Source organism: Amphiprion ocellaris, chromosome 1, assembly GCF_022539595.1.
Source record: "Amphiprion ocellaris isolate individual 3 ecotype Okinawa chromosome 1, ASM2253959v1, whole genome shotgun sequence".
Taxonomy (NCBI): Eukaryota; Metazoa; Chordata; class Actinopteri; family Pomacentridae; genus Amphiprion; species Amphiprion ocellaris.
The window spans coordinates 32,103,321-32,116,761 of record NC_072766.1 but is presented as its reverse complement, the minus strand read 5'-3'; the positions used below and the strand labels follow the sequence as shown (position 1 = coordinate 32,116,761).

Genomic DNA, 13,441 nt, shown 5'->3' with positions numbered 1-13,441 from the left:
AAAACAGACACAACAAAGTGCCATGGCACCACACACAACACTCTTTGTTCATCTTAGTCACTCTCTCCTCCTAATTACTCTGTGACTGCCTCTCTCCAGGTAAAGCTCACATTCGTCGGGCCATCCTGGGTCACGAGGAGGCTCTGAGGATTTATAGTTTGTGCCACAACCTGAACAAACTGGAGATCCTGCAGGATATTTTAAAAGCCAGTCACCAGCGCTCGCTCAACAAGTTCAGTGAGCATGAAGATGAGGACGAGTTCACAGACTACACTGAGGCCCCAGACATCATCTGTGAGTGTAAAGACAACCAATGAAAATATCCTGTCTGAATAAACATGAGAAACAAAGATAGGATTTGAACACTTGTGAAGTTTATTGATGTCTCCATTAAATGTCACTAAGTTGAGAGCTATTCTTCTTCTAGTTGACATAGAAACTGACCAGTCTCCTTAGTGTCACCACAACAAACACTTCACTAATAACACTAATGCCAAAGACCAATTTGTTGTTATGGGAGGTTTGTCTCTCAGGAAACAGTTCACAAAAGGCTGCTGTGTTGTGTATCACACCTACTGCACTTAGCTATGATGAGTGACAGATGATGCAATGTTTACACTGCCTGCCTCTCTGCAGGGCCACAGCGGAAATATGGTTGTGACAGTAAACGTGTAGAATGACAGCTTTGTTTTTTCTCCTTTGTTTTTACAGCTAAAACAGAGCACAAAGCAGAGATGGAAGTTCCTGCAACCACAAAGGTGAAAGTCATCGACTTTTTCCAGAGGCTGGTATGTGGGCTACTAATATTCTTCCACTCACATTGCTGTTTTTATTCATGCTGGTTGACTTATTCATTAAGTGACATGAAATGGCTCTGGATTTGTGTTTTAGATATTTAAACTGTACTCCTTATTATTTGAACACCCAGAGCATATTTTTTGTGATTTCTGAATAAAACCAACCATGGTTGAGGCTCCGGGAAGCTTTGGTATATTTGACTACCAGCGAATTCAAAGTCCTCTCATGTTTCCAAAGCTTCCTGGACTTTCATCCAAAATACCAAATGCAAAACTAACACTAACCATGGATACAGGTACACTGGCTTCAACTCTACTCTGAGGCAGATGAAAGGAATGGAACATATTACAAATTAGCACTGCTGTCAAGGGAAACAAACTCTCTACCAAAGTCTTGGTTGAATATCTTAATTTTACCTGAAGGTGTCTGGTTGACTTTCGAAGAATAGAATTTATTCCCTTGACAGTAATTGCTTTACTGGTTTGGTTCATTTTGGGATCTTTCATGCTGAATACAATAGGTGATGTTACTATATTGTTCATATTGTTATGATGATGGGTGGGAAGGGAGATTAGAATCTCCATGTCCTCCAACAGAGACATTTAGTTGCAAGTATGTTGTGTTTTTCTTCTGCCACCGTTTACAGTAATTACAACAAAACCAGGCATCAGTTTGAAGACCAAAGCACTTGCAAGCAAACAATTCATGAGGAAGTCAAGGGACAGAGCTCATGTTTCCGAGCAGCAGGTGTAAATGATCTCTGTGAACAAAGACCTCTGTGCCTCCTGTTGCAAAATTCCACCTAGCTCATCATTACCAGCCACCACAAAAGGACTGTAATGCCTAAAGATCTTAAGAGGAATGTGAAAGTTTAATCCTGCACCATCTTTTGGTACAACTGCCACGGTGATAATTACAGTAGGAGTCATCTTGGTGTTACATAGGATTGATTGTCAGGATTTAGTGAAGAAGAGTTTTTCCCAGCAGATAACAGGGGGCTTTAGATTTAGCTGTTGGCTTCAGTAGTCTCAGTGGGAAAAGTAGGTCATGTTTCAGTTTTTGCCCGCTGTTGAGATGTTTAGTAGAAATATTATGTTTTTTTTTTTCCAAATACGAATTTGAAAATACACTGATTACTGTTTATGTTTTTGGTCTTAAACATAGTTGCTGTCAAGCCATTTTAAATGAAATAGTTTACATTTTTGACTGTTGGCCAGATTGTTTAAAATACACAGGTTTAAGATATCACATTGGTTTGACTGATGTTAATACATGAAATGGTCAAGAAAAATGTTGTTGGTTGCGGCCTTACTTGTGTTAAGCTGTTATTATATACGCTATAGCAGGTACTATACATTAAAATTATGGGACGCTTCTGGAAATACCTGATTTTCTGTATTAATTGGTCATAAATTTATAACAAAGTAATTTGTTGAGACACACAAACACCATATTTTGTGTCTTTACTGGACACAAATGTAATATAAACATTTGTAGTTCTGGTCACAAAAGTAAGTAAACATTTGCATTGCATAACTGGACATGCACAATGCTGAGAAGGAATTTTCTTCCTTGCAGAGTTAATTTAATTACTCTGCCGTGCTCCTTGGCAGAGTTTTGTGACGTTTGTCCTTCTGTTAATCTGTGAATCTGTCTGTGTGCAACATTTCTCAAAAACAGACTAACCGATTTGGATGAAATTTTCAGGGAAGGTCAGAAATGACACAAGGACCATCTCATTAGATTTTGGCAGTGATACGGCTTTAGTCTAGACCCACAGATTTGTTAAAGATTTCTCTATCACTGCGAGATAGTAGCATGGCGTCACTGTAACTATGACAACAAGTGACTGCTACGTCAGCTGCCTGCTGACAATCATATGCTTGCGATCCTACTACAAATCCACTGCTGTGGACTTATGGGGACTTATCCATCGAAAATCATACAACGACTGAGCAGCCTTGGTGGAGTAGTGCGCTCTCTGTGTGCTTTTCTTGTTCAGCAGTACTTTAAGGATATCTGGTTCTCTTGAGTTCATTCTACAGCATCTCTACTGGGTTAAGGTGTGGGCTCTTGCTGGGCCACTACAAAAGCCATATTTTGAAATCATTCTCAGGTAGATGTATTTCAGGTTAATGTCATCTTCCTGCATCCCCCAGATACTATAAAGCTTCAGATGGCAGACAGCTACCCTTACTTTGATTAAGATCTGACCAGATTTTAAGACACATTTATGCATAAATGTGCATACATTTCAAATTGTTCGTATTCTCCTGCTACAATTTATTTAAACCCAGCATTCAAGTGAATTTGAGTAATGTTGAGGATATTTTTGATGTGAGTCAGTTTGTTTTTAGAGCATACCAAGGCTTGTTTGACTATTAAAAGGGAATGTGACTGGCCTGTTGAAAACTAGCCACCCAGAAGGTCAGGTGTGAGAAAAAGAGGCAATTTAAATATGATTACTGGTCACGTTTCATCCAGCAACTCTGAACTGGGGTGATAATATACAGGAATCTATTTCTGACCACAGTGCTTATCATGAGGTTACTGCTACAGTAATGAGACATGTGAGCAAGGATGCCAGAAGGAACCATCTGCCTTAATGTTCAGGTTTTCCCTAGGCGTATACCAGATTCTGACTCGACAGGATATTGTCCTTCGGGGTCCAGAAAACCTGTAGCTTTATTAACCCTTGCTTCCCCACACTCTGTCCGCTCAGGGCCCTCTGTCAGTGTTCTCAGCCAAGCAGCGGTGGACAGCCCCACGGACAATACAACTTCAACCTCAAGACAGAGATCTGGGTTTCACCCTGAAAGGAGAATCACCAGTCCAGGTGGTTTCACTGGACCCCCTCTGTCCAGCTGCTGTGAGTTAAACTATGTTCTTCACTTTAAACAGTTAAGGTTATTTTTTTTATATCACAACCAAGCTCTGGTTTCAAGGAATGTCAGCAAAGTACTGTCTAGGAATCAGACTGCAGAGATATTAAATGATCTCATGATATGTAATAAGTCATGCTTAACATTCTGTTATTTTTTAATAGTTCTGCAATGCAATTTGTAGTTACTAGAATAAATAAGACAAAGCCATCGGTACAGCCTTTTGAAGTGGCTAGTTCTTTGTAAACTAGGCTAAACTGATAACCTCTTACTCCTATTTGAAGTAACTGATGTATCACCACACGCATCTGTAATTTTACATCCAGAACAGAGAACGGGTCATTATTATCTGGTGTTGGAATTATTTCAACAAACTGTCATATTTTAGAACACAGGAAATAAATCTCATCGGCCCTGCTCAGTACTTTCTTCCGTTAAAATGTAACAAAAGCCAGATGCATAGGTTGCTCAATGTTAACTCCCTGTAAAAGAATTAACTGGCAGGGTGTGGCTTTGTCTACACTGGAAAAACTAACAGCTTTAAATTTTAGGCATGCTTGCATAGGAAATATCAAATAAGTTCACATTGCAAAATCTTATCTCCTCAGTGAACCTTTGATTAAATAAAGTCATTCTCAGAAACCCAAACAGGTTTCAGCCTCAGAGACACTCCCCAGTTCCTCTTCCTCATCCTCCTCCTCCTTCTCATCCACTTTGGCTACTAATTTAATTGAGAATCAGAAAGTATTTACCCTCTACAATCCTTTGCAGTGTGACAGCTCATTAAGAGGTGCTTACAAAGAGCAGACTCTTATTAGGCCCTGCAGGCTATGCAGAGAAACAGATTAGAATTGCATAAGCCTAACTAGGCCAAACTCTTTAGAACTTTTAATACTGCTTTCAACAGGATTTTTATTTAGAACTAACTGATTCACCAGAGTTGTTGACCTGCCTGGGGCGAACACGGATCAAGTTATCAGACAGAAATAGCTGAAATCATGTCGATAAGACAGATTTCCCACAGAAATAATGTGCTGTGGTGCACACACTCTGCCATGTGTTTTGTCTGCTGTAAAAGAGCTTTGTTTGGGACTAACCTCAATGTTTTCTCTGCAGATTCTAGCAGCCTCTAGGGTGTTGAATGAAATTAGGTGAACACGACCTGGTTGCTGTTCAAATAAAATGTCTGCTGTAAATATTTCCCTTGTCTGCAGCAGTATCGGGATGCTTTGCTCTCTAACTCCTGTTCTTTCCCATGTCTTTTCCAGGCTGATGGGCTGAAAGAGGGTGACTACATTGTTGCTGTGGGTGACACAGAATGCAAATGGATGGGTGTGAGTGAGGTGATGCGACTTCTTAAGGATGTGGACGAGGAGGGAATTGAGATCCAGGTGGTCAGCATGATGGACACCAACCCTCCCATGGTACACCATTCCTCATGTCTGGTCGTTGTGTTTAGAGAAAGGTTATCTGTACGGTTTGTTTGACTGACAAATGGTGACAGCAAATTTGGCCTTTGCGTCAGATGGTTGACTAGCACCGTTAGAGTTTCAGATTTCTTAAAGGTAGTGTTTCCTTTAAGTGTTTCATTTCCTATCAGAAAGAGGCTCTTGGTGATGACCTACATGCTGTGTTTAAAACAGATGACAGCTTTGTGAGTTTTATATTTAGACTGTGTATGGAATATTTCACTAGCCAGTTGCATAAATATCCAAAGAGCTAAAATCATCCTCAGTGTGACACAAATGTGTTGGAAAGGAGAAGCAATGCCTATGAAAATGCAGTCCCATTCTGTAGATCTGCAGTAAATACTATACTACCTTGGTGAAATTAATAAAATATTTATTTTTGAGAGTTTGCCCAACATGATATTCAATTGTAAAGCTCATTAAGCAGGTAGTAAGATTGTATTATATTGTATATTATATGATCCAGCTCCCTCACATTTCATAACAGCCACAATTGCTTCACAATAGTCTGCTGTGATTTTGGATATTTGCTAGGGATTGACCGATACCTTTTTTTCAGGGCCAAAAACGTTTATTAGTAATTCAGAAGAATGACGACCAATATTTGGAATCAATATAATATTTAAAAGGGATATACATGCAGTTATCAGAATTCAGAATAACACTAACCTCTGTACAAAACGTCTTTGAATGCCTTTTTTTGTGTTTCACATATGTTTAATTAAGAGAGCTTTTCAACTTCTATCCTTTAATTTTGAAAGGCTGTTATATGTGACATATAACCAACTAGATAGTACTGTAGGTGGGACATGGCTTGAGACCACGGATGGGTACAACACTGAAAGCAACTCTGATAAAACAAACACTGACTGCCACGCACTAAATGTCATTATCGCTGTCTCTTCCCAGCCTACCAAGAGTGCTACCTTCTGCGGAAACTTGCCGAAGACCTACTCCATGATTTGTCTGGGCTATGATGACAATGACAAGAATCCCAAGTCCCACAAAGTTACCAAGAAGTCATCCTTCCTCAGCTGGGGTCTGAAGAACAAGCTGAAGAGTGCCAGCACCCTCAGCCTCCCCACAGCAGACCACTCTGGCACACTCCCGTGGAACAAACCCTGTCCCACCTTCCCCAGCTCCAGCTCCTACAACAATGACAGCTCCCTCTACTGAACACACTGCAGGCTTTTTACTGGGTCCAAATATTGTGCAGTACCCATATTGAGCCTAAAATGGTTATATATAGCACTGTGCTGTACCCATACTGGTCCTGCTATGGTACGGTGTCAGTGCCCTTTGGTGTTTCCACTGGAATATTGAGCAGTAGTGTATGTAGCTTGTATGGCACCAGTGTATTGGTAACATCACTACCAGCTAGTTTGGAAAGTCGCTGTGTGTAAATACTGTTTATGGGCGTTTATGTTAGCACATGGGCACTTTCCCAGAATACTTCTGTATCTGAAGGAAGCTGGACTGTACATCAAACACAATGGAAAATTGTTCAGTACCATGCTAGTATGTGTACAGCACAGTACAGCTGCACTGTGGGAAAAAATACCAGTTATCATTCCTCTCTCTCGCTCTCTCTCTCTCTCTCTCTCTCTCTCTCTCTCTCTCTCTCTCTCTATATATATATATATATATATATATATATATATATATATATATATGTATATATATATACATACACACACATACACACACATACACACACACATACATACACATACACACACACACATATGCACACAGCACTGAGACAGGCTCCGAAGTTAAACTGTCATCTCAGTATTTTTTCTAGAAAAATCACTCCACACCTATTGAAGGAAGAAAACAAAGTTGTGCAAACACACCCAGCGCCAGCCTCTATGTGACTGCAAAGCAGTGATTTTATTGTGGTTTAAGCAGTCCCTTCTTGGCACCATCGTGTACTGATGTAGCTCAGCACAGTGCTGTTATCGTCTCTGTGCATCCTCAGTACATATTGTCATCCTAGATATGTGAAGGATTCTGTTATTGCCACAACATTTGTTAGAATCAGTGGACACTGATCAGTTTTGGGGTATTTATGTATTTCTAAACAGGCATCTAGAGTTAATACATTTTGTTGCAGTATGTTACAAAGTGATTGAAAGAAAACTAATTCAGCTGTGGAGCTGTTTTTTGTATCTGGAAAGAGTTGACAAATGCAATGTTTTATAAGCTGCTAAAAATCTTATATATACCTTGGTTATGTTATACTGTTATTATATATTTGTGAGGCAGCCTTTGAGTATCATTGTCTCTGATGAGTGCCATGTCCTGGACGCAGTGTAAATGGAAATAATGGTGTCTTAGGTTTACTCAATGTCCCAACTATGCCACAAACCAATATGCCTCCATGTCCCTGTATCATTGACCATTCTGATTTATTTTTCCTGCTTCTGGCCCACCTGTCCATGTGTAAGAGGAGCATGAGCTGTGTGTCTCTGTTAATGTGAATCTTAATGTAGATAAAAGTTATTTTGTCTCTAGAAGGGAAGATTGTGGGCAGACTAATGACATTTCTACATCGTACTTGGACAGCTGGTCACCAAATAGTGACTTCGATCAAAGCCCACTGTCAGGTTTCTACTTTTTGTCTCTACCTGTCTTAATACTAGCCACATCTTACATTTTACTGACACTTTGCAGTGTTGGGCTATCTCTTTATCTACAAAGTAGATTCTCATACACATTTGATAATCAAATTATTTATGTAATTAAAAAAAAAAACAAAAATATATATATTTACCTGTAAGTTGTAGGTTTTAGAACTAGTTGGTCAAGTTGTGAGTTTTTGCACGCTGGATTTCTTGGTTGGTTTCTTGAAGGAATGTATTTTACTAGCCTTGCTTAATCTTTTTGGTGAACCTGTGTTCTGCTACATTTTCTATGTAAAGATATTTTTAAATTGTAAATGTTTTAAACAGCAACACTGAGAAGACTCTTTACTGTCTCTGTTTACCTAATGTGGTGCCATTTATACTGTCATGAAGGAAAATGTCTCATTAAGTGTATAGTGAGAATGTGCAGTGATTGCTTCATATTGTGCTAACTAAATGTACTAACAGAGGCATATATACTTAAGCAGAGGATATTAACTGAAGCACCTCTTTGTGTGTATGTGACAGTGCCTAGTGATCCTAAATGCCTTGTTGTATATGTAGAGGATTATGGTACTTGTTCTTCTAAAGCTTTCAGGCTGCCATTGCTCCTTTTTGTGTAGTTTGTGCTGCATAGCTGTTTTGTCGATACGTCTTTGTGTCTTTTGTGTAAACTCAAATATCAATAAAAGAGTATAAAAACAGCAGGCCAAGTTAAATTTCCTGAATTTTTAAGACTAACTACCCAACAGGTTTGGAATGTCTGGAATGAAGTTTGACCACAGCCTTCAGTGAGCCAACACACACACACACCAAGTCAACACTCATGTTTTTACCTATTGTAAGTGTGGCCCAGGATCACATGACATCCTAATCCATCATCACAGAAACTGAAAAGGAACACCATGTGACTAACATTTACCCTTTTGGGCGTTTCTTCACTCTTGCCATTTATAATCTGTGTGCAGTGTAAGGGTACTTGTATGTGTGTGTTGTATTCCTGATGTATATTACATGCGGTAGGACATTGTGACTGTATGAAAAAATTAATGCGTTTCTCTTAATGTTGAACTTAGAAAAGCAACCCTCCAAAGGTCAAATTCTTTTCAATGCTGAGATTTACAGTATACGAGTGAGCGCACCCCTCTGTTATATCACTGAAATGTCAGTTTAGTCATAATTTGTGTTGATCTGTATTGTATTGTGTTGATCATATTTGTTATGTCAAATTAAACACAAACGGTTTGAGGTATATTTACTGTATTACAAATACAGATCCCACAGTAGGAACTCAGGACACCTTGGAGTGTCATAACTAATTCAGATCTTAAATTTTGTAAATGTTTTGTATGTCCACCTTCATCTTTGGTGACAGAACCAATCATTCTCCATGTGGAGGATACCATATTACAGCACTTTCTTTTTTTCAGCTGCTCTTTGCTGGATGGGTTCTGTTGCTCTACCTTTTTCCTTAAAATATCCCAAAGGTGTTCTACTGGATTAAAGTCAAGCCCCTTAAATCAAACAAGTCATAGTTTTCACCTCATCTTCTTAGCTGGTATTCCGGTATAGTCACAGACACTCATGGTTCCCTAACAGTCAGTAATCATACTTTGTGTGTGCGTGTGTGTGTGTGTGTGTGTGTGTGTGCGTGTGTGTGTGTGTGTGCGTGCGTGCGTGTGCCTCCTATTTGTTGTTTTTCAGGTTAATACAATCACGCTGCTAGAACAGATGGGTATAGAGTCTTACATGGAGATATAGCTATCACAAAACTAAAGATGTTTTCCTATCTGTTCATTTTTGGAAACGATTAAATCTATCAAGAAAAAACAAACGGGTTTGTTTACAGCAGTACAGTGTTCTGACCATAGACTATACAGTCTATGGTTCTGACGGTCTGAAGTTCTAGCAAATGGAACAACATCGCCCCCTACTGGTGACGCCGGTGGTCGTTATGGACACCGTTGCTAGGTGAATTAAACCACTCTCCGATTGGCTCCTCTCTTCAAATTTAACCAATCAGTAGCACTGTTGTACCGGGGTCCGTTCTTAAGGTGAAGCGTCTTCATACGCGCTACAGCCAGCCAGCCTGTTGAATATAGTTAGCTTGCTATTTTGATTTTTGGGTAGGAAAGAGATAACTCATTTGAAATGTAAAACAAAAGACAAATACGCATTTTTAATGCTACTTAGCAGACAGAATGCTCTATGACATAGTCAAACTGTTTGTCCAAACCGAAACAGTAAGTTCACGTTAACTTGGCTGGCTAGTGAAACAAGACTCAAAGACACTTTTTCCAACATGTTGAAATTCAGCTTCAAGAGGGAGAAAGACAAGGAGTTTGTAAGTGTCGTGTCTTTTGTAAGAGAAATAAACCGTTCCCAATATGTAGCCAGCTACACGTCTAAACGAATGTCTTTATTTAGCTAGCGTTAACCTAGTTGTTTAAGCTAGCTTGTTTAATTTCATTGACCATGACTGAAGTGAATGCTGGACCTGATTTTGTGATCCTGTAATCATTCTTTCTACTCTTCCCCTTCGTCCCCGTGTTGCGTCTCAGTTGTTCCTCAGTTTGGGTATTACGTTATGTACAAATCCTCCTCAACCACTGTATCATAGAACCAGCATTGTATGTGTTGATTTATGTGTCTGTGTGATCAAAGCGTCCTTCTAACCCTTGTCTGTGTGTTATGTAGAGGCATATAGCTCATGGTTTGATCCCTGCCGCCTCCATTGCTCCCAAGCCAGCTGTACCTCGTACCCCTCCCCCACGCAGCCCAAACCCCTCACCTGAGAGACCCAGGTACCTAACACTCTCCTTTCAGCACTGGTAAACTCCAACATCGTTTCATACTGCCCATCTTACACAGTTTCCTTTTAACCTCTGTTTTTGTAATGTTTCTTGCTTGATTGTGTTGCGAGTTGATGCCTCTTCATGCTCCAGGTATATCCCTCTAACCACTGAAACTATCAGTTACTTACTGAAATGTGTTGGATTAAGTTGAATTCTGGTCTCACTATATAAGAGCCTTTGCTGTCATTGTCACTGCAAAGGCAAATGGTGTTGCCATTAATCATTTATTTGTCACCAGTCATCATCATTATAGTTGGCTTCAACTGTCATATGAATTGATGGAGTAGGGGTTATTTTTTTCTCTTTTTGTTTAATCAGCATACTGTATCTGGTTTGTAGGTTTATAACCAGTTACTATTAGACCAACTATACTTTTCCCCATGGTTGATGTAATAATGCTGTGAAACACATTTACATAAACCAAGGAAAAATCTGTTCTATATAAACATAACAAAAATAAAGTATGTCTTTAAATGCTGGTGTGCTAAAAAGCATACATTTCTTGTGGCATTCTGTTAGACAAAGTGAATTTCAAAAGTGTGTGTTTCCACCTGCAGATCAGCGTTAGCAGCCGCCATATTGTCTTCCTCCCTCACCGGAAAGACGTGGGCCCTCCCTCCTACCCGGCCGAGGTCATTCTCTGAGAGTGACCGATCAGAATCTCTCGTATCGGAACCAAATATCAGCACTGCACTTCACACCAGGTAGCCAACCTGTGGCAAACACAGCAGTAATATCATAAGCTATATGTCACTATCAGTGTGTCATGTGTGTCAAGTAGAACGTTAGTTTTCAAAGGCCAAAAATTAAATGGGTCATAATGATGCTTCTGTATGTATACAGTATCTACAGTATGAGCCGTCTCTGTTCTTATTAATTTGATGCTAGTACCTGAGAATATCCATCTCAATATATCTCATCTCGTAGTAAGCCTTGAAGACCCCTTTTCAGTGAAAAATCAAGTTGTTTTAACTTGTTAACATGTCCATGTGGTGTTTTTATAGTATTGAAGACATGTAATAAGTAAAATAGGTGGTTAATGCAATGACTGAGCATTTCTTCCTGGATACTGCAGTGATAGTCTCAAAAACACAGTTTCAGACTTCTGGGGTTCCATATGCAACTAAGCTAAGGAACCAGTCCTGTCAGCTGGCAGGGTGGGGCTTTCTGTATCATTGACTTTCTTCAAACTCAGTTTATGACTCTAACATATATGACTGATTTACTCCAATATTACAGCTTGCATCGTGTGGCACAGACTAGTTTTCTAGTGTTTGAGCAGAACTGTAGCTGAGTTGGTGTGCTCAAGCTACAGCACCTGGGGGAGGAGTGGATAGAGAGAGAGGTAGGGACTTCATAAAACACCAGATGATTATTTTCAATGAATAAACTTCTAATTATTATTTTATAAAAAATTATAAGATTTGAGTTATATATTCACGTATACCGAATGTTAATACAAGTAACAATTTCCTGCACTCAGAGAGCGCAGTGCTCCGCCAAGGCTGTTCATTCCCCCATATGACATTCTCAGAAATGCAGCATTTTTTTGTAGAAATGCAGCATTTTTTTCTTAGTTATTGATGATCAGAAATCATGGCACTATCGAATGTGGCCATCTAATATAGATGTACCCACAAACAAAATGACCTTGCGCCGAGCACAGGCATGTGTTATGCATGTGTACGTTATGTACAGATACCGAATCACGTGACCTTAATATGTAGTGGGCGGCGGGAATTAATGGGACTTGGAAACACCCCCACAATTTCATCAATTATTCCTTGTATGATTTCCGATAAGTCCGCAGCGGTGTATTTGTAGTAGGATCGCAATCATGTGATCGTCAGCCATAGCGTTCACTTGTTGTCATGGTTACAGTGACGCCATGCCACTATCTCGCAATGATATGGAAATTCTTAACAAATCCATGGATCCAGACTATAAGCCGCATCACTGCCAAAATCTAGTCAGGCGGTCCTTGTTTCATGTCTGAGCATCCCTTAAAATTTCACCCAAATCCGTTATTCCATTTTTGACAGAGAAAGGCAGATTAACAGACAGAAGATCCTCGTCACATATTTATATTATATTAAGTATCACATATTTACTAATATGAGATAATTACTCCACCAAAGAACAAAGACATAAGCAGCCATGAGAGCATAGTGAACTCCACCAGCAAAATGGTGATAAGAGAGCAGGCAAGACTCTTACCCACTTCTTCTTATGGGTTGACAATTAAGCCCATGCACCACTTAAAGCCTCTTGCACTCCACTGCAAGGCCAGAGGGGATGCAGATAATATAGTCATGAATATAATGGTATTAGTAACATCTGTTCTGTTCCTGTGGCTGCACATTGGCTTGGTCTTTAGCACCGTCGCCTCACAGCAAGAAAATCCCTGGTTTGCATCTCGGCCTGGGCCTGGGATCTTTCTGTGTGGAGTTTGCAGTGTGGGTATTCTCTGGGTACTCCAGCTTCCTACCACAATCCAAAAACATCCATCCTCTATACACCGCTTAATCCTCACTAGGGTCGCGGGGGGGGGCTGGAGTCTATCCCAGCTGACTTGGGACGAAGGCAGGGGACACCTGGACAGGTCGCCAGTCTGTCGCAGGGCTACATACAAAGACAAACAAGCACTCTCACATTCACACCTACGGGCAATTTAGAGTAATCAATTAACCTCAGCATATTTTTGGACTGTGGGAGGAAGCCGGAGTACCCGGAGAAAACCCACGCATGCACAGGGAGAACATGCAAACTCCATGCAGAAAGATCACCGGAAGGCTGGGACGGGAACCAGG

At 40.0% G+C, this 13,441-nt stretch overlaps 2 protein-coding genes across 4 annotated transcripts in view; both read left to right on the top strand.

Annotated features, from left to right (window-relative positions):
• The window catches only part of rhpn2 (rhophilin, Rho GTPase binding protein 2), a 32,261-nt gene extending 23,781 nt beyond the window's left edge, over nucleotides 1–8,480 (top strand). Inside the window, exons 11-15 of one of the 2 annotated variants that reach the window (XM_023262374.3) lie at nucleotides 100–294; nucleotides 712–758; nucleotides 3,521–3,667; nucleotides 4,949–5,104; nucleotides 6,059–8,480. In XM_023262374.3, the coding sequence (XP_023118142.1) occupies nucleotides 100–294; nucleotides 712–758; nucleotides 3,521–3,667; nucleotides 4,949–5,104; nucleotides 6,059–6,325 (812 nt within the window). In that variant the 3' untranslated portion in view covers nucleotides 6,326–8,480. Of the gene's footprint in view, nucleotides 1–99; nucleotides 295–711; nucleotides 789–3,520; nucleotides 3,668–4,948; nucleotides 5,105–6,058 lie in introns of both variants that reach the window. The other variant, XM_023262373.3, reaches the window with a different exon arrangement.
• A 1,352-nt stretch (nucleotides 8,481–9,832) lies between these two features.
• cep89 (centrosomal protein 89) overlaps nucleotides 9,833–13,441 on the top strand; it is a 61,760-nt gene continuing 58,151 nt past the window's right edge. For both annotated transcript variants that reach the window (XM_023262375.3, XM_023262376.3), the window contains exons 1-3: nucleotides 9,833–10,120; nucleotides 10,474–10,580; nucleotides 11,189–11,335. In XM_023262375.3, the coding sequence (XP_023118143.2) occupies nucleotides 10,079–10,120; nucleotides 10,474–10,580; nucleotides 11,189–11,335 (296 nt within the window). In that variant the 5' untranslated portion in view covers nucleotides 9,833–10,078. The remainder of the gene's footprint in view (nucleotides 10,121–10,473; nucleotides 10,581–11,188; nucleotides 11,336–13,441) is intronic.